Source organism: Mauremys reevesii, linkage group 1 (genome assembly GCF_016161935.1).
Source record: "Mauremys reevesii isolate NIE-2019 linkage group 1, ASM1616193v1, whole genome shotgun sequence".
Classification (NCBI taxonomy): Eukaryota; Metazoa; Chordata; order Testudines; family Geoemydidae; genus Mauremys; species Mauremys reevesii.
The window spans coordinates 134,935,291-134,960,761 of NC_052623.1; the positions used below are offsets into that span (position 1 = coordinate 134,935,291).

Sequence of the window (25,471 nt, forward strand, 5' to 3'; positions counted from 1 at the left end):
TCCAATTTCATGTCCCTTAATACAATTGTGCTTTATAATTGCAAATATAATTTTTCCACCTTTATTTTAATGAATTGTTCTTGCACTTCATACTTAAACACTCACACAAAGACACCGAATTCTGAAATGATCAATAGTAGACAAAACTTGGAGGGAATTGGAAGCATTTCTTTGCCAATTATGCTGTTCAAAGAAGGTTGGAGCTAGACCTAAAAGGCCTCAGCATTTACTTTCAAGCCAGCAATGATCACCTATTTTTGCTGGTGGTTGTTTTACAGAGAGGGAGCTTACAATCTAAAAAGGCAACACAAGCAAAAAGTAATAAGAAAGCAAACAATATGCACCTTCTCTAATGTGTGGTGGGAAGAAATGTCTCCTTCCCAAGCCAGCATGCCTCCTCTACCGTTTTGTGCCTGCCAAGGACACCCCTGCACTATGGTGAATCCTCAGCTCCTTGCCTGTTACAGCTTTTAAGTCCCTTGTCTCCATTCTGGCACAAAATTAGGGACAAGGATCTGATTCTAAAATTCTGTGTACAGTAACTGGCCCAAGTTTTATATTCTAACTTCATTTTTTATGCCTGCAATTATGCTAGACGTATATTTCTAAGTATCCAACTACATCAGCAAGTATTTAGTACGTTCTTAGACATCTACAGTAATGACCATTATTGTGCCCACAATATTCTGTGTGCAGAAACAGAGGCCTTGTTAAGACTGTGGTGCTCTTAGCACTGTGGGGTCCTAGCCAATTGGAGCAGGGAGAGAGGGGGGAGGGTGCTTGGGCCAAGAGCAGCTTGTGGAGCCTCCTGGCCCCCCTCACCTAGGACCCGGACCTGCTGGCTGTTTCCAGGGCACGTGCAGCACGGTGCCAGGACAGGAAGGCAGCCTGCCTTAGCCCCCCGCTGCACCACTGACTGGGAGCTGCCCAAGGCAAGCCCATGCCCCAACCCCCTGCGTCAGCCCTGAGCCCCCCCTCGCCAAACCCAGAGCACCCTCCTGCACCACAAACCCCTCATCCCCAGCCCCACCTCAGAGCCCTCACCTCCAGCCCAGAGCCCCCTCCCACGCCTTGAATCCCTCATCCCCAGCCCCACCCCCAGAGCCCTCACCCCCTCCTACACCCCAATTCCCTGCCTCAACCCACAGCCCCCTCCCACACTCCAAATCCCTCTGCCCCAGCCTGAAGCCCCCTCCTACACCTCCATCTCTCATCCCCAGCCCTACCCCGGAGTCCTCACCCTCTCCTGCACCCCTACTCCCAGCCCAGAGCCCCCTCCTGCACCCTGAACCCCTAATTTCTAACTCCATCCCAGAGCCTGCAACCCAGTTAGAGCCCTGCCTGCTCCCGCACCCCAACCCTCTGCCCCAGCCCAGTGAAAGTGAGTGAGGGTGGGGGGAAGCGAGCCACTGAGGGAGGAGGAATGTAGTGAGCGGGGGAGCGGGGGGGGGGGTGCTCAGGGAAAGTGTGGGGCTAGGGTATTTGGTTTTGTGCAACTACAAAATTGGCAGCCCTACTTAGCACAGATCCTCCACAATGAACGTCAATGGGAGCTTTGCTATTGCCTTCAATAAATATAGAATCAAACCCTATGTGCCTTCAGTTAAAAGTTTCATATGCCACGTGTCACAATTCAAAGAAGCTGCACCTGTATTTCCCCTCAGTGGTCCAGCAAGGGCACCCATTCTCAGGCTTCCAGCTCCCCAGCTATTGCCTCTCTTGGCTGGAGACCCAAATCTCACTCCCTTCTGACAGGAATTTCCAGGCTGCACAGTTCCCTGCCTTCACGGTCCCAGCATGGACAGGTTACCCAAGGACACCCTCTTTTTTCTCTTCAGAGTCTGATAGTGATTGTGAGCAGATAGAAGTACTACAAAAGATATAGCTAAGCAAGCCTATTTTATTCTGAAGGTAAAAAGCACTTCAGAGGAAACATTTTAAAAACAGTAAAAGAACCTGCATGCATGCTAATGAGCTTACCAGGAACCTACACCTTCATATGGATTCTGGCAGGATAAGTCCTTCAATCCTCCCACCCTAGGCATTACCTTGGGGTTACAAATTCATAACAGCTTCAGCTCAGAAAAAGCACCCTGTCTTATTGGGCCTCAGTACGCCAAGTCCTTCCAACCTTCCCTAAGGATTGGGGCCTTCAGTGGACCAGAAATCTTGTTCTTTTGCTGGATCAGGAAAAAGGCCCCGAGTCAGTTTAAACTCAGGTTATTTATCCAAAAGTCTCTTCTTTGTCTGTTGGTCTCTGGGAAATCTGGTTTGAACTAGTATGCATGTCTTGCAGAGCGAGGGGGATGACAAAGGCTGAAAATGATAGTTCCAACAAGTTCATACTAGCCAGCCAAATGCTTATCTTTAGATTTCAATTTTTAATTTGTTGTGGTACTGGGAGGTGGGAGAAGGGGTATTATAAAGTGAGAATTGTTTCCCAGCTACTTCATTTTACCCACCTCCCCACCCAATCTCTAACCACTGTATATTGCCATTTTAGAAATCTGCTGCTGCTGGGTCACATCTATTTCCAAGAGTCAAACTGGGATAGCTTGCACCCTTGCTTTCATATTTAAAAAAATTAAATCTCTACCACTTGTGGTCATGAAGATAAACCTTCAAAATGGGAACCAAATGTTTACTGATGTAATGATGTTTATCCCTGAGTCTGCAGGGAGCCCAAAACAATAGCTCAGAGAAGTGTGAACTTTTCCATTAATCTCAGTGGTGCATTATCCCTGAAGTCTAATTATGAAAATATAATTGCCAACATTAACTATTTCACTATTTATCAAAATGCACAGAGAATTTACACACCCTCTCAATTTGACCCTTGTCTGTGTCTCTACATAGCCCTTGATCCTTTTATTTTGGAATATAAAATCAAGGGAAAAAATTCTAGCAAGATTTAGATAATTAAGCTTTGCATAACTCTGTTTTCTTTTATAAATTCAAATACTTATGTGCCTGAATTTACATACCCTCTCAACCATTCACATTCGGTATTTCTACGTAAGAGAGAGAGCTCCGGTGTTCTGACTTTTTGGTCATATCCAAGTCCTGTAACCTCACAGTACTCAAAGACTCATAGACTTAAGGTCAGAAGGGACCATTATGATTGTCTAGTCCAAGGATAGGCAACCTATGGCACGGGTGCCGAAAGCGGCACACAAGCTGATTTTCAGTGGCACTCACACTGCCCAGGTCCTGGCCACCAGCCGGGGGGCTCTGCATTTTAATTTAATTTTAAATTAAGCTTCTTAAGCATTGTAAAAACCTTATTTACTTTACATACAACAATAGTTTAGTTATATATTATAGACTTATAGAAAGAGACCTTCTAAAAACATTAAAATGTATTACTGGCACGCAGAACCTGAAATCAGAGTGAATAAATAAAGACTCGGCACAGCACTTCTGAAAGGTTGCTGACCCCTGGTAGTCTGACCTCCTGCACAATGCAGGCCACAGAATCTCACCCACGCACTCTTGTAACAAACCCCTAACCTATGTTTGAGTTACTGAAGTCCTCAAATCATGGTTTAAAGATGTCAAGGTACAGAGAACCCTCCAGCAAGTGACCCATACCCCACACTGCAGAGGAAGGCGAAAAACCTCCAGGGCCTCTGCCCATCTTCCCTGGAGGAAAATTCCTTCCCGACCCCAAATATGGCGATCAGTTAAACCCTGAACATGTGGGCAAGACTCACCAGCCAGCACCCAGGAAAGAATTCTCTGTAGTAACTCAGATCCCATCCCATCTAACATCCCATCACAGACCATTGGGCATATGGTCTGCTAATAATCAAAGATCAATTAATTGCCAAAATTAGGCTATCCCATCATACCATCCCCTCCATAAACTTATCAAGCTTAGTCTTGAAGCCAGATATGTCTTTTGCCCCCACTACTCCCCTTGGAAGGTTGCTCCAGAACCTCACTCCTCTAATGGTTAGAAACCTTCCTCTAATTTCAAGTCTAAACTTCCTAGTGTCCAGTTTATATCCATTTGTTCTTGTGTCCACATTGGTACTAAGCTTAAATAATTCCTCTCCCTCCCTGATATTTATCCCTCTAATATATTTATAAAGAGCAATCATATCTCCCCTCAGCCTTCTTTTGGTTAGGCTAAACAAGCCAAGCTCTTTGAGTCTCCTTTCATAAGACAGGTTTTCCATTCCTCGGATCATTCTAGTAGCCCTTCTCTGTACCTGTTCCGTATGTCTGGTTTCTCTTTGATGTTCCCCTCTCTACAGACCTTTCTCCACTGGGGAGATACTAAGCCTGAAATTTCCCCCCTGTTTATTTTGTTCCCCAGGATGGTACAGTATTTGATGGCAGGCCCATAGAGTCACTGTCTCTGATCGACGCTGTGATGCCTGATGTAGTACAGACCAGGCAACAGGCGTTCAGAGAGAAACTAGCTCAGCAACAAGCCAGTGCAGCAGCGGCAGCAACGGCAGCAGCAGCAGCCGCAACAGCGACGACGGCAGCAACCACGACAGTTGTTTCCCAGCACAACACACCAAAGAATGGAGAAGCCACTGTGAACGGAGAGGAGAATGGGGCACATGCAATAAGTAAGCAAAGACACGGCGCCCGTTGTCTGGTGTTCAGGTAGACTTTGGTTAGAATAATGCTCTTGCAGCAGCATGATGTTCACCCGGCAGTTGTAATAGGACACAACTGTGACGGCGTCGTTCCAGAAAACTATTAAAGCATGGGCATAATCAGAACGGTTACTATGTAAACCTTACATATCAGAGGTATGTGCTACAGTGCTGGCATAGTCAGTGTTTTGTCGTCTCCCTGTACAAGACTAAACAAGCTTTACCGAACTGCAAACTCAGCAAGGCATCAGAAAATGAAGTGGTGTGCGCCTTCTGCTTTGAGCAGAGTGCCAAAGCTTTGCTCACATTACCAGCTAGCCAGGTGCCTTGAGGCTGCACCTAGTTAAGATCAATGAAACAGAGTGTGGCTTCCCTGGTTAGATTTCCAAAGCTATATAGGGGATTTAGCAGCTTCCATTGGCTAAATCCCTTAGTCGGGTGTAAGTCTCTCAAGCCCCAACTTTAGTATGGAGGTGTGGCCTGAAGAGACTACAGATTCTCTCATGCCACCTCCCTCTTGGTCTGAGAAGAGAGCACATTATTGTATTAGGAATGAGGCAAGCCACAAAAGTCGCATCATATTTCTCTGCAGTCTGCGTTTGGTCTCTGAGCCACAGTTTGTCCATTCTCAGCTTTCTCGCAGCATAACCATTGCAGTGATTTTAAACTGAGGGAGTTTCACTAACATTTGTAGCCTTTATTTGGGGCACCCAGGAAGCAGTCATACAGCATGTCACATGGCTGTTTTGGCTTTCTCTATTTGGGGGAGTGGAAATACTTGGTACTGTGCTCACCAATAAAATTTCACAGAGGGAGTGAGGAGGCCAAGTTAGGGCTGTATCAACCAACAGGGCATGGGTTAGCATGCAGTAAATTTGGGGGCTTAGCTTTGGATAAGCAGCCGGCTAGGCAGACAGTAAAAAGAACAGCAGCAGTTTGGGATTTGGGAGGGGAGAAGGTCCCTGGGGAGATGGCATGTGTTTAGCAACTGCTGCTTTGCCAGCTGCTCATTCTGGGAGAAGAGCTGAGGCCTGAAAGTTAAGGCTATGGGGAGACCCTGCAGAGCAACCTGGGGACAGCTGGCTCTGTGAAACAAGTGCTTGCACCACTTCGGGATGCTGCAAACTTGCTCTCTCCAAGTCATTCACAATATGCCATCTTCAGATCTGAAGGTGTAAGAATACATGGGGGAGAGGCACGCATAACTTTAGGATCCCTGTTTAGTTGAACTGGTCCCTGTCAGTCATCCATGACCTGTTCAAACTACGAAAACAGAAATAAAACTCAGGACTCCTGTGTCCAAGTTCCTGTAATTACAGGCCACCACTAGAAATAAAGATTTTATAATGAGATTCTAGCTGGCAATTTTGTATTAGAGGCTAAATAGTGCTCCTACCGCTGTATTTGTCTCTGTAGTGATAACGGTAACCAAAAAAACAAATTCTGTAAGTGAAATAATGAGAGGGTCGCAATCTTTGTTGCTTAGGTAGGCCAAGCTGTACACCCAGGCAGGGCCCTTGCCCTCAGTATGGCCAGGCCCCTCATCCCATTGGGACACTCAGGAGGACTATGTTCTGCTTTGGCAGTAAATGCGAGGCCACTTGCTTTCCTCCCCAGCGGTTGCTGCTCTTAACTCTGCTGCAGTCTGTGTTTAGACTGAGGCAGACACTGCTTCACTAATAATACTTAAATCATTTTTTCAAGATTTTCTGCACAATCATGAGCACTAGAAACATCATATTTTTAAATGAAAGCTGGGATTCTGGTGTCAGCATATGACTCTCAAAGCTGTGGCCCTAAGCACATAGTTATTTTGTCTATGCCTTAATGTCATTCTGTTCATGGGGTGTGCCTGAACCACACACCTCAGGAGCAGGGTGGAATATGTTCACACTTTGAACAGCTGCACAGTTTCCTAAGAATGGCTTCCCATTTTATCCTCCCAAGTGGGCGGAGTTCAGGAAAATAGTACTGCTTTTTGCTTATTTTTACCCCAGTTTGAACCCTGAATGGGACACTGACAAAATGAACCATCATCATACCGCTGCTGCTTTCCACCAGCAAAATACCCTTTGGCCTAGATGAATATGTGCTGTATTGGCAACCAGGAGAAAATGGGTTTTAGGCTAATTTCTTCTACTAATTGATTTTAGTAGTGCTTTGCCTTTCACAGACCTTAGTAGTTAGAACCTTACGGGTTCCACACACAGCGTAGAGAACCCAGATCTCTAATATGACAGACCAGATCTCAGCCAGTTAGCCATGCTGTCTCTCAGAGAGAGTCTGACAAATATTTGCTCTTGGCTCTGTTTTCTATAAACGGGCTACTCTTCCATATGCAACATCTTTAACCTATTATTTCAGTGTTAGTGGCTGGTGCACAGGGAGTAACAGCTTCTCCTGTTACCAGCGAAAGTAGTTAGTCTATTAGCTCAAGTGGTAGACGGTTGTGCTGCAATGCTGAAAATTTGGGGTTAAAATCCTGCTGATGACACATGATGTCTGTTACAGTTACACATAATATAATTTGGGTTTGGGGGCGTGGCTTGTTTTTTAAAAACAGAAGAAAGCTCTTTCAGATGCAAAGCCAAGCACTCAAAAGTTAGAAAGCCAGATTTAACGTCACCCTTCCAACCTTAATTCAGCCCCCATGTGCATTATGGTACACCCTTCAATTATATGATCTGAAACTGTTTTGTCCACTGGATCCCTGCCTCAATGTACAACATGGACAGTGCTCAGAGAGTGAGGCAGCTAGTCAATATTTCTTTGTATTCTCATTTTTCAGTGTGTGGCCTCAGGCCTTATATACTGTACACCATCCCAGAGAGGGAGTGTACAACATATTACTCTTAAGGGAACAGCATACAGCTTTTTACTATAAATGTGGTAATATACTGTTTTTTTAAATAAATCAGCAAAATTATTTTTAGAACGCCAACTTTAAACAACAGATTGAATAAAATATCAAAATATTTGATGAAAAGCATCAGGATTTCATTAAGCGTGGCAATGTTATCTATGGAGGAAAAGCTATATAAGTTTCAATCACAAATAAAAAGACAGAACACTGTGGTCAATGACACACAATAGAATGTTTGATTTGTAAAATGTTGAGAGCTTCAAGCTACAGGGCAGCCTGCATTATCAAGCCATATTTTATGTGGTCTTTAACAAAAACTCATAGAGCGCTTATGTTCTGATATTTCTTTTTTCTACAGATAATCATTCAAAGCCAATGGAAATTGACGGGGATGTTGAAATACCTCCTAACAAAGCAACAGTCCTTCGGGGCCATGAATCAGAGGTGTTCATCTGTGCCTGGAACCCTGTCAGTGACCTACTAGCGTCTGGGTAAGACAATGACCGAAACCACTTTCCAGATGTATAAAATACCATCTGTTACAATTAGGATTTATTTAGAGATGCAAAAACACGAGAGACCACTGGAGTTTGTTGGACCACTTCTACAGTTTCTCACGCTAGAACGGTATCAATACATTGTTTCAAAGAGTTGTGAGGTGATCCAGTACTTCAAACACTTGCAGAGTTGGTATGTGCTGGGTTTGAGGCCACTCTACATTCATGTATAGCATGTGGCTTGCTTTATAGTAGTACATTTTAAAGATGTCTTTGGAAAATTCTCAGTGGGCTCATGTTCACTTTTATTACACAAGCATGAGCACTCTCACTACTCAGAAAAGGTCTTTGTTCATCCAAGCTTTAAGGGGGGAAAAAAGAACCAAGACCCTCTGAAGTAAGACTCTGTGTAAGACCCATATGCTGATAAGACCCTGGCAGCTGTTGCCAAAATCCTTATTTATCCGCACTCAGTACTCAATAATATATGCCAAACTGAAGAAACCTGCACACTTTTGGAAAATTGGCATAGAGAAGACATTGGAGGCCAATCCTCATGAAAGACTCCTATCCCAGAATATTAGAAAACAGAATTGATGCCTTCTTCCCCTCTGTACTCAGACAGAGGAAATCTGTAATCTGCGGGAAGCAGAATTTCAGGAGGATCAGAACTTCCCCTTTTAAGTCCTTGCAATCATAAAACATGAGAACAAGGAACTAGAAGGGAAAGAAATAAATACCTGCATTAACTTGATTTCAGAAAACTAAATATGAGGCTGGGTGAAACTGAACAAAAAACATATGGCCATGTAGATAGAAACCAGCCATAAGAAGTTGCTAACAGCAAACTGAGTGTTTAAAAACAAAACAAAACAAAATTTATTTTGTGAAAAGTCAGGTGAACGGGAGACTAGATCCAGGTAGAAAAACATTTGTATTAAGAAACTTCTTCAAGGTTCAGAAGGTATGAAGTTTGAGGAATTCACATAAACCAGCTGAAAATGCTTAAAGTTAAAGATCTCAATCTTAACAATACTTAACAGCTTATCTACTTACAGTTTATAGGAATAAGCTATACTGCTCTAAGCACTGGTATGCTGGTATAGCTGTGTCCATTGTGCTTTAACTATGTTGGTTTCTAAATTGATATAGTTATAGAAGTACAAGCACTGTGTGTAGACCAGCCCCTCTTATTTAGATTCTACCAAGTTCTTGGTACTTAGATTGTAAACTCCTTGGGGCCAGGGTTGTCTTTTTGTTATGTTTTTGTACAGCACTTATAACAGGCACTACCACAATACAAATAATGCACTATAGTAATAGTAATAGCAATACAGGAGGGTGCCCATATAAGGTGTTCACAGCACCCTCCCTAGCCTGCCTCCTCCACACATTCACCTTCCAAAACTTCAGTTATCAACATAGGTACTTACTCAATGTCAAAAATATTTGATTGGTATTAAGGAACCACAATATTCCCAGACAAAGCGGAATGGATATTTTCTAGAAACAAGAGTTTCTTTTTTGTTTTGATTTGGTTTGGTTTTACTAAGGCCAATGAAGCAATGAAGTACATAGAATGTTACTTACCTAAAGCTATCAACCTCACAACATTAAATGAACCTGAACTAAAATTCTTCAGCAATATTGCGATAGTACCACAATATTTGCCTAAATGCTGTGGGTAACCATGACTAACATTAGGTTAAACCATGATCTAACAGTGCATGTTTGGAAAGAGGAAACACCAAGGATTAAAGTGCAACTATTAGAATTATTGTAGTAATAATAGTAACTTAGTAAATTATTGTTTTGGTAGATGGCTATCTATCAAACATAAGAAATGCTCTCTTTCTATTTACTGGTAAATTTACCCAGAGTGTCATATATTTGATTTCTGTGGCAATCTTTGGATGTTAATAGAGTTGTACTGATTCATTTAGGAAATCAGTCCAGCGTAAGGATAGTATGGATTAATTCCAAGTATAGACGTTCTATATGTGTTAAGTATAGTTGTAACATAGAAACCTACAGTTGGTATTAAGTATCTTCAAATGGGGAAACATGAGAATAGTTTCCTGGACTTAAGATATCAAAGTTAAACTTCATACATAGGGCTGGCTGCTTTAAATATATAATTTGGTATAGTCAGGATTTTAGACACCCAATAAAAAGATTTAAACTTTCCTAAACTTCTAGTTTTGAAATAATATAGAATGTTGCATACTACAGGAAAAGCATCTCTTGAGTTCCAGGACTTGCAAATTAAGGAAAAATGTGGATAGACAGATGTTTGAGGCTTAAACTCAGAAGACACGACATCCTTTTAAATAAAAGATTCCCATTTCATCCATTTGAAATCACAAGGAATTCAGTTAGAAGATACATGCTAGTAATACAATTGGGATGAAATGAAAAAATAGTGTTTTACTCAATCTGCCCCTCAGACTAGTAAAACCAATTCCTTTTTTTAATAAATTTTGTCATCGATTTTTGAAGCACATAATCATATTCATACATAACTTGCAAATACGATCAAATAATACTGAGACTTGCTTACTAATAGCAATAATAAAGGGCATACAAGTAATTTAGATTCATAATTTAAAAATACAATTTTAGCCTACACACAAGAAATAGTACATCTCTGTTCAGCCAGCATTCAGGTACTATAGCAATGAGTGCAATATTAAAAATCTAGGTGAGATAACTGGTATATACCACATGGAAATAATAATACCAGGCTGGAAAACTAGGTATCCCAATGGTTTGAGTCTGACAATGTGCTATTGCACAAAAAGAATGGATCAGCAATTAGGATACACTGTCCTCACCACAATGGTGCAGTTTGTCATGAATGGATAAGAGCTATGCTATAGGGTACTACTAAATATGAGGCAAGACATTTCCCCAGACTACTGTATAATGGTAGTGCACTTTCACTTTCACAAGTTCATCTTTCCAAAGAAGATCATTCAAGTAATTCAATGTGCCAATAGTGAACTGTTGGGGTCTAAAATAACCCATTTTTTCTGGTATAGCTTGTTTTGTTAATGAGGGGTAATTTTTCTCTCAGTACGTAGTTGAAATTTGCCAGCATAGCTGCATCCACACTAGGAGTGCTTTGCCAGCATAGTATACAAGTAGTCCTATACTAGTAAAGCACTCCTAAGGTAAACTTGGCCAGGGACCGTCTCTTGTTCTGTGTTGTACAGCACCTCCTGGACCATGACTGGGGCTCCTAAACACTATAGCAATACTACTACTAAACTTTTTACAGAGGGTGGGGGCATTTTGCAGAAGACAGTACTAAAAAAAATAGGGCTGTCAAGCGATTAAAAAAATTGTGATTAATCGCACTGTTAAACAATAACGGAATACCATTTTAAAAAATATTTTTGCATGTTTTCTACATTTTCAAATACATTGATTTCAATTACAACACAGAATACAAAGTGTACGCTGCTCACTTTATATTCATTTTTGATTACAAGTATTTGCACTATAAAAAAACTAAAGAAATAGTATTTTTCAATTCACCTAATACAAATACTGTAGTGCAATCTCTTTATCATGAAAGTTGAATGTACAAATGTAGAATTGTGTACAAAAAAACCTGCATTCAAAAATAAAACAATGTACAATTTTAGAGCCTGCAGATCCACTCAGTCCTACTTCTTGTTCAGCCAATTGCTCAGACAAACTCACTTGTTTACATTTGCGGGAGATAATGCTGCCTGCTTCTTGTTTACAGTGTCACCTGAAAGTGAGAACAGGCATTCTCATGGCACTTTTGTAGCCAGCATTGCAAGGTATTTATGTGCTTGATATGCTAAACATTCATATGCCCCTTCATGCTTCCACCACTATTCCAGAGGACATGCTTCTATGCTGATGACACTCATTTAAGGAAAAAAAAAAGCATTAATTAAATTTTGACTGAGAATAGTATGTCTCCTGCTCTGTTTTACCCACATTCTGCCATGTATTTCATATTATAGCAGTCTCAGATGATGACCCAGCTAGGGTGACCAGATGTCCCGATTTTATAGGGACAGTCCTGATTATGGGGGCTTTTTCTTATATAGTTACCTATTACCTGATTTTTTACACTTGCTATCTGGTCACCCTAGACCCAGCACATGTTCGTTTTAAGAACACTTTCACAGCAAATTTCACAAAACGCAAAGAAGGTACCAATGTGAGATTTCTAAGGATAGATAAAGTGCTCGACCCAAGGTTTAAGAATCTGAGAGAGACAAGGTGTGGAGCATGCTTTCAGGAGTCTTAAAAGAGCAACACTGATGCAGAAACTACAGAACCCGAAACACCAAAAAAGCAGTAAAAGAGCCTCCATCCAATGATCGGGGGACCCTGGATAATATTGTAAAAATAAACTAATAAGGAATCTAACCTGTCAATTACCACAAATCAGATTAAATCAGATAACCCAGCTACAATATAACAAAAATGATCCCGAAACTCATATCTGAAGATTAGCTATAACGAAATCTGGGCAAGACAATTAACCAGCCAATTTCTTCATACATCTAGGCCTATTTTAATACAGTCCTGACAGCCATAGAATGGGGATTTTATTTGCCCTATAAGTACAATTCTGGAGAGATCCTCTTCCTTGATTTATAATTGGGGATGGAGAACATGCAATTACAAAAAAAAAGAATAAGACAAGACAATCTTTCAGAACTAAGCTTCCCTAAAGTCTGGCAATACTCCACCCAAGAGAAAAACAGTACAGTACTCCTATTACTCAAGTGTTCAGGACTTGCATGCTGGAATCAACTTCTTTGTCATGCAGATAGAATGCTTCAGAGGAGTAAGAAGATTAAATAGCTTCCCAAATCATGCTTGAACCATGGTCCTCTAATAATCCAGGGTTCACTGAATCATTCAGCAGAAATCAGGATACTTTTCTTGAGCAGAGAATACTTTTCCCAACAACAAAAGGGAAGAAACACAAATACCCCTGCCACACACTAATAGGCCTATTGAGCTACCCTGCAGGGACATATAATAGCTTATATAGTGGGGGAACAGAAAAGAAAAACAAAATTAAAATACCGGAAAATATAATTGCCCAAGCTGAGCCTGAATACTGAATAAATAAAACCACTGAAAGTGAAAATAAGCTCTTCTAGAGTTAGCAAATAGGAAACTGTGTTTGATAGGAACATTGCTAAAAAATTGATTTCAAACATTGGTACAAACTGGGTTATTAAAATTAGGACAATATTAGCTCTGAATCTTACATAATGGAGAAGCCGACAGGACCATTGAGGTAAGTCCCCAATTAGTTTGCATGTTAAGCCATTATCCCACTCTTATTAATAAAAGATTTATGTCCTATAAGCAGTTAAAAAGCACCAGAGCTAAAAATGATTTTTAGCTTTTAAACTTCATTAAGTAATCTAGCCAGTCTTCCTAAACTCGATTCTCTATTTTCAGTGTCTCGGACTTGAGAAGTTACATTAAAAGTTCTTGCCACAGCAATCTCAGTTCTTCCTGGGGGCAAAACTCCTGACCCAAAAATTTTACTAGTCATTAATAGAAACAAAAAATGTAGGAATGACAGCTGGAAATGTTCTGTTCGGTCTATCAGTGCTCCAGTCTTATAGGGCCCAATGGTAGCTGTCCCTAAACTGGCCCTAACATGGCCATGTGATGAATTAAAAGGAGTGAAACATAGATAACCTTTCTATGTAAATCAAATTTTAAACAAAATGTGAATCTATAGAGTAATTGCATTTGTAAACTCTGATCTAGAAATCAGGGACAAAGAATAATGAAAAGAAATAATGATTAATATAGCAATTGACCTTCATCATTCAGATTTCAAACTAGCTAGATCAACATTGGTCACTTGAAACATCATTTGAACTTAATTTGGTACTTCATTTTTTTAAAAAAAAAGGATATAGAAAACATGTTAGTTATCAACTCCAAGAAAGCATTCAGTTAGTTGGGTGGGATTTTCTTTTCAATGTACTTAAAAGCATGGGTTTTGGAGAGAAGAATTTTATCTCAAGAATTCGATCATAAAAGAGACACACTTTTCTTTCCCTGTAGCAATATATCTCCTAAACTTATTTATTAAAAAGATGCCCTAAAAATGAGGTACAGACTGGAAATATATGCAATAAAAATTATTTTACATGTCTGAATTCCTGAAAGTATAAGAAATATTCTAATTCTGTATCAAATTCAACTTTCTGCATATAAAAGAAAGTAACCCAGTGGATAAATACGAGCAATTCTTTGTGCAAACTGTTTGCAAAAAGGACAAGTCCCAATAAACTGGAAAGAGGAATCTCTACCATCTTGTTGTAAATTGATTTCCAACCTCAGAGACTTTCTCCCACTGGAAGATAGTCTCATGTAAATCCAGTGCAAATATGAGGATTAGTATAGAGTCTGACTTCCTCTCCATGCTTTTCTCAAGATAGAGGGTTAAGACTTCAGACTTCAGGAAAATGACCAAATTAGATAAGACTCAATGCATCCAATGGATCTTTTACACCTTACTTTCATCTCTAGCAAATACTAATATGAGTGTCCCTAGCTTGCCGTCCATCTCTCACCAAGGAACAATACATTATTGTGTCAATAGCTATTTTACTGCTGCAATTTATGGAACAGAGCACCAGGTCTGGCCAAGTTGCACTCAGCGCAGCACCTTGCAGGCAATGGAGAGGGGAAAAGTGGAGCTAAACCACCTTTTTGCTCCCCTAATTCTGGGAGTGATTTGGGGCTTGCTTGGTCCATGGCTTAATTTAGAGCAAATGCCAGCGAGGCATTACTGGAACACAGCAGGCTCCTGCCCCATTCTACACCTTGGAATGCCCTTATGGGGGTGGGGGGGAATGAGTGGCATAGAGTCAGCTGTGCTGGTTCTAATGTCACCAGATTTCCCCTGTATGACAAGGGAATTTCCAGATGCTGCTTTAAGTCTGCTTTAAATCCCCTTTCTGCCACTTGGTGCTTAGCCTGGACTTAGCCTGGACTGAGGAGCAGACCCACTCATAGACTCATAGACTTTAAGGTCAAAAGGGACCATTATGATAATCTAGTCTGACCTCCTGCACAATGCAGGTCACATAATTTTTAGTCAGGGTTTCACAAATTGTTACTTGTTTGTTTATAACTTTTGCAAGATTGTGTGACATGTAAGGTGATACAAAGGTTAGCTGCATGTGGGCTGCAAAATATTGAGGGCGAGAGAGTGTCTTGCTTGCAAAATGCTTTGGAAAAAATATTGGTGAACTGAGAAGCCGATTCAAAAAAATCTTTCTTTACTTTTAGTTTAAGAACTTGACTGAGGATTATTCTCATTAAAAACATGAAAGATCACAAATATGTGAATTGGGTGCAGGGTGGGAGAGTTGAAGAGCAGAGAAACTCACCATTTGTTGCTCTTTTCTTTTCTTTTCTTTTTTTTAAGCCTACGATGTTCTCTGAGTGTAACCAGAGATTTCCACCTGCTATGTCAGATCATCTCATTATGAAGTGTTCATCTCAGTGTGTTTGTTTTTGTAGATCTGGAGACTCAACTGCCAGAATATGGAATCTCAATGAAAATAGCAACGGTGGTTCCACTCAGCTAGTTTTGAGGCACTGTATAAGAGAAGGAGGACACGATGTTCCCAGCAATAAGGATGTGACTTCATTGGACTGGAATGTGAGTTAACTTCAAGGGCCATTCACAGTTTTTAACTGAATGAACTTAATTCAGATGCAATCATAGTTACCATGCCTTTATAGTTAAGGTGGTCAGAACTTCTTCTTTACCCTACTAACTTCCTTCTTGTTTTCAGAAACTCATAATAAACTAAACTTTCATCAGTTGGGCTGACATTTTCTAAGGTTGTTGATTTTCCTTAGGCTTAATAATTAGTGTGTTTATATATTTATTTTGGGTATTGTGAGTAAAAATGGCTCAACTGTTTTTAAGGACGAGGGAATAAAAAAGGAAATGTCAGTGGGAGTCCATATCAGCAAAAGATCCCAGCTGGATCCGTTGACTAATCATGACTATTATTACTGTGCCCCGGTGTGAGCTAGGCGCTCTGCAGAAGAAAAGGGTAAGGCCCTTCCCCAAACAGCTTGCCATCTAAATTGGAGACTTGACATAATGAATGAAGATGATGCATAGTAGAGGAAGGTCAGGATTAAGAAAGAAGACAAAGATGAAAGATAAGGAGTGTTCTTGATTCATTTGCTGTGGGCTCTGTGGCGAAGGGGAATTTTCAGGAAGAATTTAAATAAGGAGATGCTGGTGACTTGATAGACCAGCATAAGGAAATAGAGAAATCAATGCATAGGGGGAAGCATGAAAACAGGCACAGAGACAATTATGAGAGAAGTAAGAGAAATGGATAGGAAGGGGCATCCTTCAATGGGCGATCATCTTATTTAATTTCCGGAAATATTGTGATACCAATATTTATCCTGAAGTTTATTCTAGTATTTCTGTAAGCAAGCCTTTCTAATGAAACACTCGATGTGATCCCAGATAGTTATAGTTTTCCAAGGCAAGTCAAAACAAAGGAAACTGGTATCTTATGAGATGCAAATTTGGACAGTATTTGTGCATCTTCCACCTGACCTTTCTTTCCCCTCACTCATGTTCTCTTTTGTAATTGTCACTTATGCATTAGCTAGCGTGCAACTTGAATGTATACCCCAATAAATCTAACCTAGGTTTTGATTTTTTTTTCTGCATCTTTCTATATTTGAGTTAAGTGCACAGCTATTTTTTCTCACTCTTTTTGGAGGATAGGAATGGACAAATCTGTTTATGATTTTTTTATGCTTTTCTTAACTTTTTTTTCTGGATGCTAATCAGGGGTGGCTCCAGGCACCAGCACGCCAAGCACGTGCCTGGGGCAGCAAGCCACGGGGGGGCACTCTGCCGGTCGCCGCGAGGGCGGCAGGCAGGTTGCCTTCGGCGGCATGCCTGCGGAGGGTCCGCTGGTCACGCAGCTTCAGCGGACCTCCGGCAGGCGTGCCGCCGAATCCGCGGGACCGGGGACCTCCCGCAGGCAAGCCGCCGAAGGCAGCCTGCCTGCCGTGCTTGGGGCGGTAAAATACCTAGAGCCGCCCCTGATGTTAATAAAGCGATCTGCCATCATTATTTAATTAAATCCACAATATTCATCATTGTCCAGTGTTAAAGTTTCACACTGGTTAATGTCTAAAAGCCAGTAGTTATTGCATTCTGTTTTCATATGGGTTAGAAACATTATAAAGAAACATGCAAATTAGAAATTATTTGCTAAATGCTCTAAAATCCTTGTTTCTCAACTAAAAGATTCCCATAAAAATCATTATATCTCAGTTTTGTCTCGGTCCTTTTGGCTATGTTAGTCTATCTGATGGAGCAACTCAATATTTAATGGTTCATTTGAAGTTTTCATTCTCTCGTTGTTGTCAGCAGTACTAACCTCTAATTTAGGATGTAACTGAGTAATGATACTTGCTTTCTCTCTTTGTGGGTTGTCAAATTTCCCTTACTTCAGAAAACACTGACTTGAGGAATAGATGAGTGAATCAGGGCTGATTCAGTATAATCTGTAGTAACCTTTCATTTATATTGGCTTTTCCACATCCAACAGAGTGATGGAACGCTATTGGCTACAGGATCATATGATGGTTTTGCAAGAATATGGACAGAAGATGGTGAGCCATTCAACAGTTATTATTTTCCAGTGATTACAAATGATTAATAGTACTGTATTCCATCTCCCAGACAAATCATAACATTAACATTTTTTGTTTTTACATTTCAGGTAACCTTGCAAGCACCTTAGGTCAACATAAAGGTCCCATATTTGCTCTGAAGTGGAACAAAAAGGGGAATTACATTTTAAGTGCTGGTGTTGATAAAGTTAGTATTAAAAATATGTAATTTTGATGTGTGAACATGCAGATGCTGTGAGCTTATATTGTTTGAATTTCAACATCTCCTTCTCCTGCTTTGGGAATTCAGCAAAGTTTGCCTAATTTGTTTTGTTGGGCCTTGATTCCATCAGAGTAAGTGACTGACAACTCTCCTGTGGCTGGATAAATTTGTACCATGTGACATACGTTTTTAACCAATCCTCACTTTGCTGTCTGTCACATTGAATCCCAAGCATTGCTCAGACAAAGGAAGTGAAAATCTCATCCCCCAATTTATGAATATACATTTAGTCTAGCACTTATAAATACCTCAGGAGAAGGAATCTGTTTTAAGTTCTCTTGTGCCCTCTAGTTTATTTCAACAATCAGACAAAGAAATCTGAGTAAAGAATTTATGGTTTTGTTTGCAAATCAAGCAAAATCTGGTGATTTCATTTCAAAATCAGGCACAATGTGACAGCTTCAGCTGAGTGTCCCGTTTGAGTTAGAGATTGGGAACTCAAATTACTACTGAGGGGGGAGCAGAAACCCATTTGAACTGTAACTGGAAATTAACCTCCCACAGATCCCTGTAAATGGAAACTTAGAGTTTTACTCCTTCTAGTGATATAGTAACTTTTATCTCCCAACAGCAGTACTATTCTTCCAGTGGACATACTTTCTCTGTAAGAGCAATAGTTCTTTAGATGGTCACATTGTCAGTGAAATGAGGCAGCCGATGTTTATGTTCTGGAAGTATATTTTTCTAATATATTTACAATTCCCTCAAAAGGTAGTGCTTAGTTCTATGGGGATTTTGCTTAAATTTGCTATGCAATGGATCCATAGGAAGCAAGTTCTATATTCATCCGGCCCACCATGATGACAATACACCCATTTATATTTTTCTGTTAGATTAATTTCTCACATGGTGACTTAGTAATGATATGTACAGTAGCTGTTGGGTTTTCATAATACAACTCAGATTGCATCATGCAGAAGGGGGAGGGGGGAGTCTCATCTAAAAGAGATGCTAATTGAAATAACTGTAGCAAAACACTCAGAAAGATCAGTCTCATAAAGTTGCTCACAGCTATCTTCTGGCTAATACATTTAAGAGGGAACCCACGCTCATTGGGTTCTTTGCTGCCTCTGTAGTAGTGACAGTTCAATATCTACAGTTGTATTATTTTCTCATAACAGGTGTATTGGAACAGATATATATGTATACAGCTTTGCAATAGCTAAGGCTCTCAGCAGTCAATAATGCTATCAGGTTGTCTTCTAGAATTGCTCTGCGGTGAGCTTTCTTTTTTCCTATTACTTTCCAAGAGGAATGGTAACTAATCTTTATTTCTTCCTCTGAACACAGACAACAATAATTTGGGATGCTCACACAGGGGAAGCTAAGCAGCAGTTTCCTTTCCACTCAGGTAATTACCGTTTATATTTTGTTTCAAAATATTTTTTTCCTTAATTTTGGCAGTCTGAAAATATCTCCACTGCAACAAGATATGCATCAAAGTCTAACAAATTCTAACCCAGGGGTAGGCAACCTTGGAACGCGTGCCAAAGGCGGCATGCGAGCTGATTTTCAGTGGTACTCACACTACCCGGGGTCCTGGCCACCGGTCTGGGGGGCTCTGCATTTTAATTTAATTTTAAATGAAACTTCTTAAACATTTAAAAAACTTTACATACAACAATAGTTTAGTTATATATTATAGACTTATAGAAAGAGACCTTCTAAAAACATTAAAATGTATTACTGGCACACAAAACCTTAAATCAGAGTGAATAAATGAAGACTTGGCACACCACTTCTGAAAGGTTGCCGACCCCTGATCTAACCCATACTTTGTGCCTTACTTTTCATGAGCTTCAATGCCCTGGTCTTGTCCTCTGATCGGGAGAAGAAGGGGTTCTGTGAGAACCAATCCTATAGTCTAGAGTGAATTTGCCTCACTGAAATTCTAGTAGAGGAATATTTCCCAGTCATAGCTACCTAATGGGAATTATTCATCTAGCTTCTACATGCTTGAGCTGGATTAGGGTTAACATGGGGACCCTGCCTTTTATGAATTGCCATTTGTTCATTTTTTTTGTTTTTGTGGGGACCTCCAGCATTTCTTCTCCTGCTGCTTCTAAAGTCCCATGCTGCGAACCACTAAATATAGATCTCTCCAGAGTTTCCAAGCACTGGCCAACGGGGATTCTCAAACTACAAAACTCAGATCCAGGGGAGAAATTTGATCACTCTGAAGTCTGATCTGGGATTTTGGTTTGGCCCATGTTTAGAGGTCAGTTGCTAAAGCCAGGTCTGGGTTGAGATTCTGAAATCTGCCACCCCAAAAAATGTGATGGTGTTCAGGTCTGGGGTTTTGGCCCTGTCTCTACTAGACAGTGGCAAAAGGTTCTCCCTCTTCCACAGCAATTGAACATGCTACCAAGCAGTCTTGGGCAACAAGCAAGCTATGACCTAATCTTGGATCCGCAGGTGACCAGTTCTACAGGGTGATACAGTTGATTTCAAAACCTAACATTGGAAAAATGTTTAAAATTAAATATTTTATTAGGCATAGTCATAAAGTGATATATCTTGTTATCAAGCTGGCATTATAATTAGTAACAAAATCCAAATTCTGATTTTAGAAGTGTTATAGTTCCCCTGGGGTTTAACCACAACTAGCTAATGCATTTTTAAACATCACTGTCTTCATCTAAACTAGGTGCTAAGTTTATGTTTAAACACAAATTATTTAGCATGTTTAGTTTGCTAAATAACTAACTTTTAGTCAGCTAACATATTTAAAACATCACTCATTTTCCCATTGAGGACAAACCTATAACCATTATTGGCCTCCAATGCAGGTAGAAATTATTATTCATCAGAAAAAAACAAAGTATTCTGATAGTCCATGTTCCTATCAGATTTTCACTGCTTTTTGCCACTCTTATGAAACTGTGCACTAAGCTGCCTGCATGGTGAAAGCAGTCTCTGTTTGCAAATGTACTCATGCTATTCATTGTGGAATTTTATTTTTTGTTAGGAGTATTCTGTAGACTCACCCGCTGTACTGTAAAGTGATGTACTGATGAAAAACCTACACCCTCTTAGCTCCCTAGAATAGTGTCCTTACTGGATAGGAGTACATTTGAAACAAAGTCATCCTTCAGAAATGATGTGTATCATACACACACCTCATGGTTTCCTTTAATACTAGCTGGTAACTTGATTAGGTCTTCCAATGTAATGTAATAATCTCCATCTGCATTACAAAGAGTTCAGGACATATCTTCCACCGTCTGTGCTATGTTTTTCAGTGGGCTCATGAAGTGTGAATGAATTATGGTTGTGTGGACACTAATATTATTGTTCATTTCAGATTGATTATGTTAATTTTCAAAATGGAATAGAACAATTATGAATACTGGATGTTCCTGGGATCTCCACTATTGCCTGGCCAATAACCCATAGGTCTAATCCAAGGCCCATTTTAGTCACTGAGAGTATTTCCATTGACATCAGTGGGCTTTGGATCAGATCCTTGTGAGAGGCCTGGGTCTGGCCTTGCAGCCCACGTTCCCCAAAGCAAACTGTTCTGTGGCAGGAACTTGTGCCCTGTCTAGGGAAGGTCATAGATCACCTCAGGCCTTGTGTAGACTAGGATTTCAAGGTGTGATGTTACTAATACACACATTTTACAAGACTAGTGTGGACAAGGCATTTTACATATGCTAATCAGGGCCATTTTAAACCTTGGGGGGAGCCGAGACTTTAACTTGACTGCTTAGCATGTGTTAAAATCTGTCCTGCCTTGCCTGCACTAGACTTTTAGAACATGTGAGCGAGCATGTTAGCCAACACATCCTAACAACATTTTTATCCTAATCTAGATGAGTCAGAATCCTATTCTACCTGGGCCTGGAGGCCTCCATGCTCTGAAGTTCCCTGACAGATTGGTGAAGTCTTGTAGGTCCAAACCTAAAACTCCCATAACTTTCACAATGGGCTCGTAGGTATCTTGCATGCATCCAGGATTTGATTAGCCCTTTTATAAATATTTACTACTATTCTTCCCAGACACCAGAGCAGACTTCAACTAGAACACGTTCCCAATGTTCTTTTCATTAAAATTCAGTGAGAGAATCCTGTTTTCAGATGGATTGATGTTTGGACGCACATACAAAGCACCATCCAAGCATAAATTAGTACTGGGTCACTAATGAGAAGAGTTTAGCTAATTGTTTTTTTACAGTATATCACTGGTAGCCTTATAATAGCAAATGTACTTTTATTTTGGGTGCTCATTTATGGAAAATTTTCAGTGAATGCCTGCACCATATTTAAGAAAGATCATTCATAACACAACATATATATTGCAGTATTATAGGAGTAGCTAGGAGTACAAGGAAAAGCTTTGGTCTTGTCATTTTCAGTGTCATGCAAAAAACCCCGAATGCCTTGATAGCATTGTGTAAATAGTAATGCATAGCTAGGTGTGTGATTATTCTGAATACCCATATGGCTTACATGTGCAATGAGGCATGAGGGCAGAAGCCAAATGCCTTGAACTATGAGGAAGTTGTTGCTTTCTAACTGCAATTCTTGAAATGTGTAGTTGTTGCTTTTATTAAATGCTATTGTAACCTTTTTTTTTTTAAGCAGTTGGCTAATAATCACTGTGGTTATTACAGACATCTGTTTTGGTAGTCAAGTTACTCATTTTCATACAGCGTACTTGGTTATTATTTCCAATACATTTTATTTACTTATTTTCTGAGTAAATATATGATTCAATAAAGTAAACCACACCAGTGAATATGAAATTTTACCAATATTATGGTGTCACCCCAGCAACCCGTTTATGATTCAAATGACACTTCCTTTGTAATGCCAAAATTTTAAGTGCACGCAGCTTTCTGAAAATTACTTTTGGACCGCAATTTCTCATTCCTTCTATTAGCCCCAGAAAAAGGGTACTGATGTTGATTAGGATACATCTATGTTGACTTTAAAACAATGAAGCAAAATTGTGCAGCAGAAAAATAATAGTGAAACTGTGAAAACAGAATCCTGGGCTGCTTTGTGATCCCCTCTCTAACCATACTGAGCCCACATCTCTACAGTGATCTCTCTTAAACATGCATGCTTTCCTCACCTTTCTCTGAGACAGAATTCCTCCCCCTCTCACAGAATTCCTCAGTTTCATCATTAATTCTATACATGATGTTTTTCTGTGAAGCATTTCTGCCTTGCCAGTGTAGCAGTATTTCTTTTAATTTAGAGGGTTAAAGAAAGCCCCATGATGGTTCACGAGGCATGTTCTCTCCTGTCAGTTTTTAGATATTACACACATTTACTCTAATATATTAAGCATAATAGATTTTTTGGTTTCCAAAGGAGACATACTTCCATTTTTATACTTAAAAAACATTGCTCAGAACAACTTTGGATAAAAAATTTCAAAGGTCTCGCCACCATTTTAACAATAAACCTACATTATATCCTCACCCCAAATAAATTCAACTTTAACCCCTTTCTAAATCCTGTTAGATTGTCATTATTACTAACACATACGTAATAAGTGTCTTGAGAATGAAAACTAATACCTCTGTTAACAGATCTCATTCCATCCTTTAGAGCAGTGTTTCCCAAACTTGGGATGCCACGTGTGTAGGGAAAGCCGCTGGCGGGCCGGGCCGGTTTGTTTACCTGCCAAGTCTGCAGGTTCGGCTGATCGCGGCTCCCACTGACTGTGGTTTGCTGCTCCAGGCCAATGGGAGCTGCTGGAAGCGGCGTGGGCCGAGGGACATACTGGCTGCCTTCCTGCAGCTCCCATTGGCCTGGAGCAGCGAACCGCGGCCAATGGGAGCTGCGATCGGCCGGACCTGCAGACGGGGCAGGTAAACAAACCGGCCCGGCCCGCCAGGGGCTTTCCCTACACAAGCGGCATCCCAAGTTTGGGAAACACTGCTTTAGAGGGCAGCTAAAATCTGTCTTTGGCAACAAAAGAAAGCAACTGTGGTAGGCCTTGTCTATAGTCAAAGTTTGTACTGGTTTAACTTTAAATTGGTTTAAAAAACAATTTAGTTAAAGCACTGCAAAAACCTTTGTGGACATTTTTAATTTGACTTAAACAATTTATCTTAAGTTGGTTCCTTACCAAATTAAACTACATCTATATATAAAACAAGTTAAAACCAGATTAACAAAAGTGCACACAACTATAGTCTTAAATCTGGTCATCCCCTAAGGAGTCTCACAGGAAGGTAACATATGAAGCTTACATCGTACCCATTGCTGGGTAGCTAATAAACAGAGTCCCTAGAACAATTACTGTATATTTTTTTCATATCCGACATCCACATAGCAATGAACTGTTCCAGATCTAACATAGGCCTATCACTAATTGGTGCCCTTGGTCAGGTTGGTGGCATGGGGAGAATGACTTGGGTAGCTGTTTCTTTGCCATATTCCCTAACATTCTCTCCTTTGTTTGTGCTTCATAGCCCCTGCTCTGGATGTAGACTGGCAGAACAACACTACTTTTGCCTCCTGCAGTACTGACATGTGCATTCACGTATGCAGACTTGGCTGTGATCGCCCAGTCAAAACCTTTCAAGGACACACAGTAAGTTTAAAGAGTTTGAAATTTTAGGAGTCATTACTAGCATGTGGTAGCTGGTGATGTTAAACAGCTTCTGTGTTTATATCCCTTTCCTTCCCCAAAGACGTACTCTGTAAAAATGACTCTCTTTGCAAAGAGACTCACTGTTCTAAATCACAACATGCAGGCAAAACCCTCAACTTACACAGTGAGAGTATTTACATGTAACTGACTCTAACGACTCAGAGATACATCAGTAAAATTTCATCTTCCGCTTTTGTAATCTCTTTAACAACCTGATGTGAATTACAAAGGTGAAGGGAACAATTTACTTTAACCATCGTTCAGTTGTAGAATTAATCGGGTCGAGTAGGATCAGATCCGTTAAGAGATACTTCCCTTATCCTTCTCCCCATTCCCCACCTGCCTATATACTGAAATAAACTCCTCATTTTTTTCTGTTCTTGACTATCTCTCTTTGTGACTATTTAATGGTAGCCACAGGCTAATGTTGCAGACTTTCTTTCACAAGAACACTGCTGAGCTACTCTACCGTATAAAATCACTTAGTAACTCCCCTCAACTGGCCACCTCCCCCTGAGGGAGAATTGGTCAATATGGAGACCTGTTGCTAATCACGATGGCTGGTGTTTTCTGAAAAGACGCTGCTGCCTCCACAATAGGCCTTCATCCATAGGCTGATGTTTTCTATTGAGTGGACTCCATTGTGCACATGGGCCAAATCCTGCCCTCAGATATGTGTGTGAAACTCCTGTTAACTACAGCTGAAATTGTGTGTCTGTATCTGAGGTGGAAATTAGTTAAAAATAGTTTCAGGTAACTATCCCTGCCACCAAGTACTCCACCCAATTACTGTTCTTACAACACATTTTTCTCTTTTACAAGTACTTTTTTCTCCTGTTACTATGTGAAAGGCCCATAGGAAACAGGGGAACTGGCTGACTAGATAGGGGAAAGGGTGGGTCTGAC

The 25,471-nt window shown here is 40.4% G+C and overlaps 1 protein-coding gene across 11 annotated transcripts in view; it reads left to right on the forward strand.

The window, feature by feature from the left end:
- Positions 1-25,471, forward strand: part of TBL1X (transducin beta like 1 X-linked) — a 262,718-nt gene that overhangs the window by 226,452 nt on the left and 10,795 nt on the right. For all 11 annotated transcript variants that reach the window (XM_039500173.1, XM_039500176.1, XM_039500177.1 and 8 more), the window contains 7 exons: positions 4,322-4,583; positions 7,835-7,967; positions 15,528-15,669; positions 17,606-17,669; positions 17,780-17,877; positions 19,243-19,303; positions 24,384-24,505. In XM_039500173.1, coding sequence (XP_039356107.1) covers positions 4,322-4,583; positions 7,835-7,967; positions 15,528-15,669; positions 17,606-17,669; positions 17,780-17,877; positions 19,243-19,303; positions 24,384-24,505 — 882 coding nt within the window. The remainder of the gene's footprint in view (positions 1-4,321; positions 4,584-7,834; positions 7,968-15,527; positions 15,670-17,605; positions 17,670-17,779; positions 17,878-19,242; positions 19,304-24,383; positions 24,506-25,471) is intronic.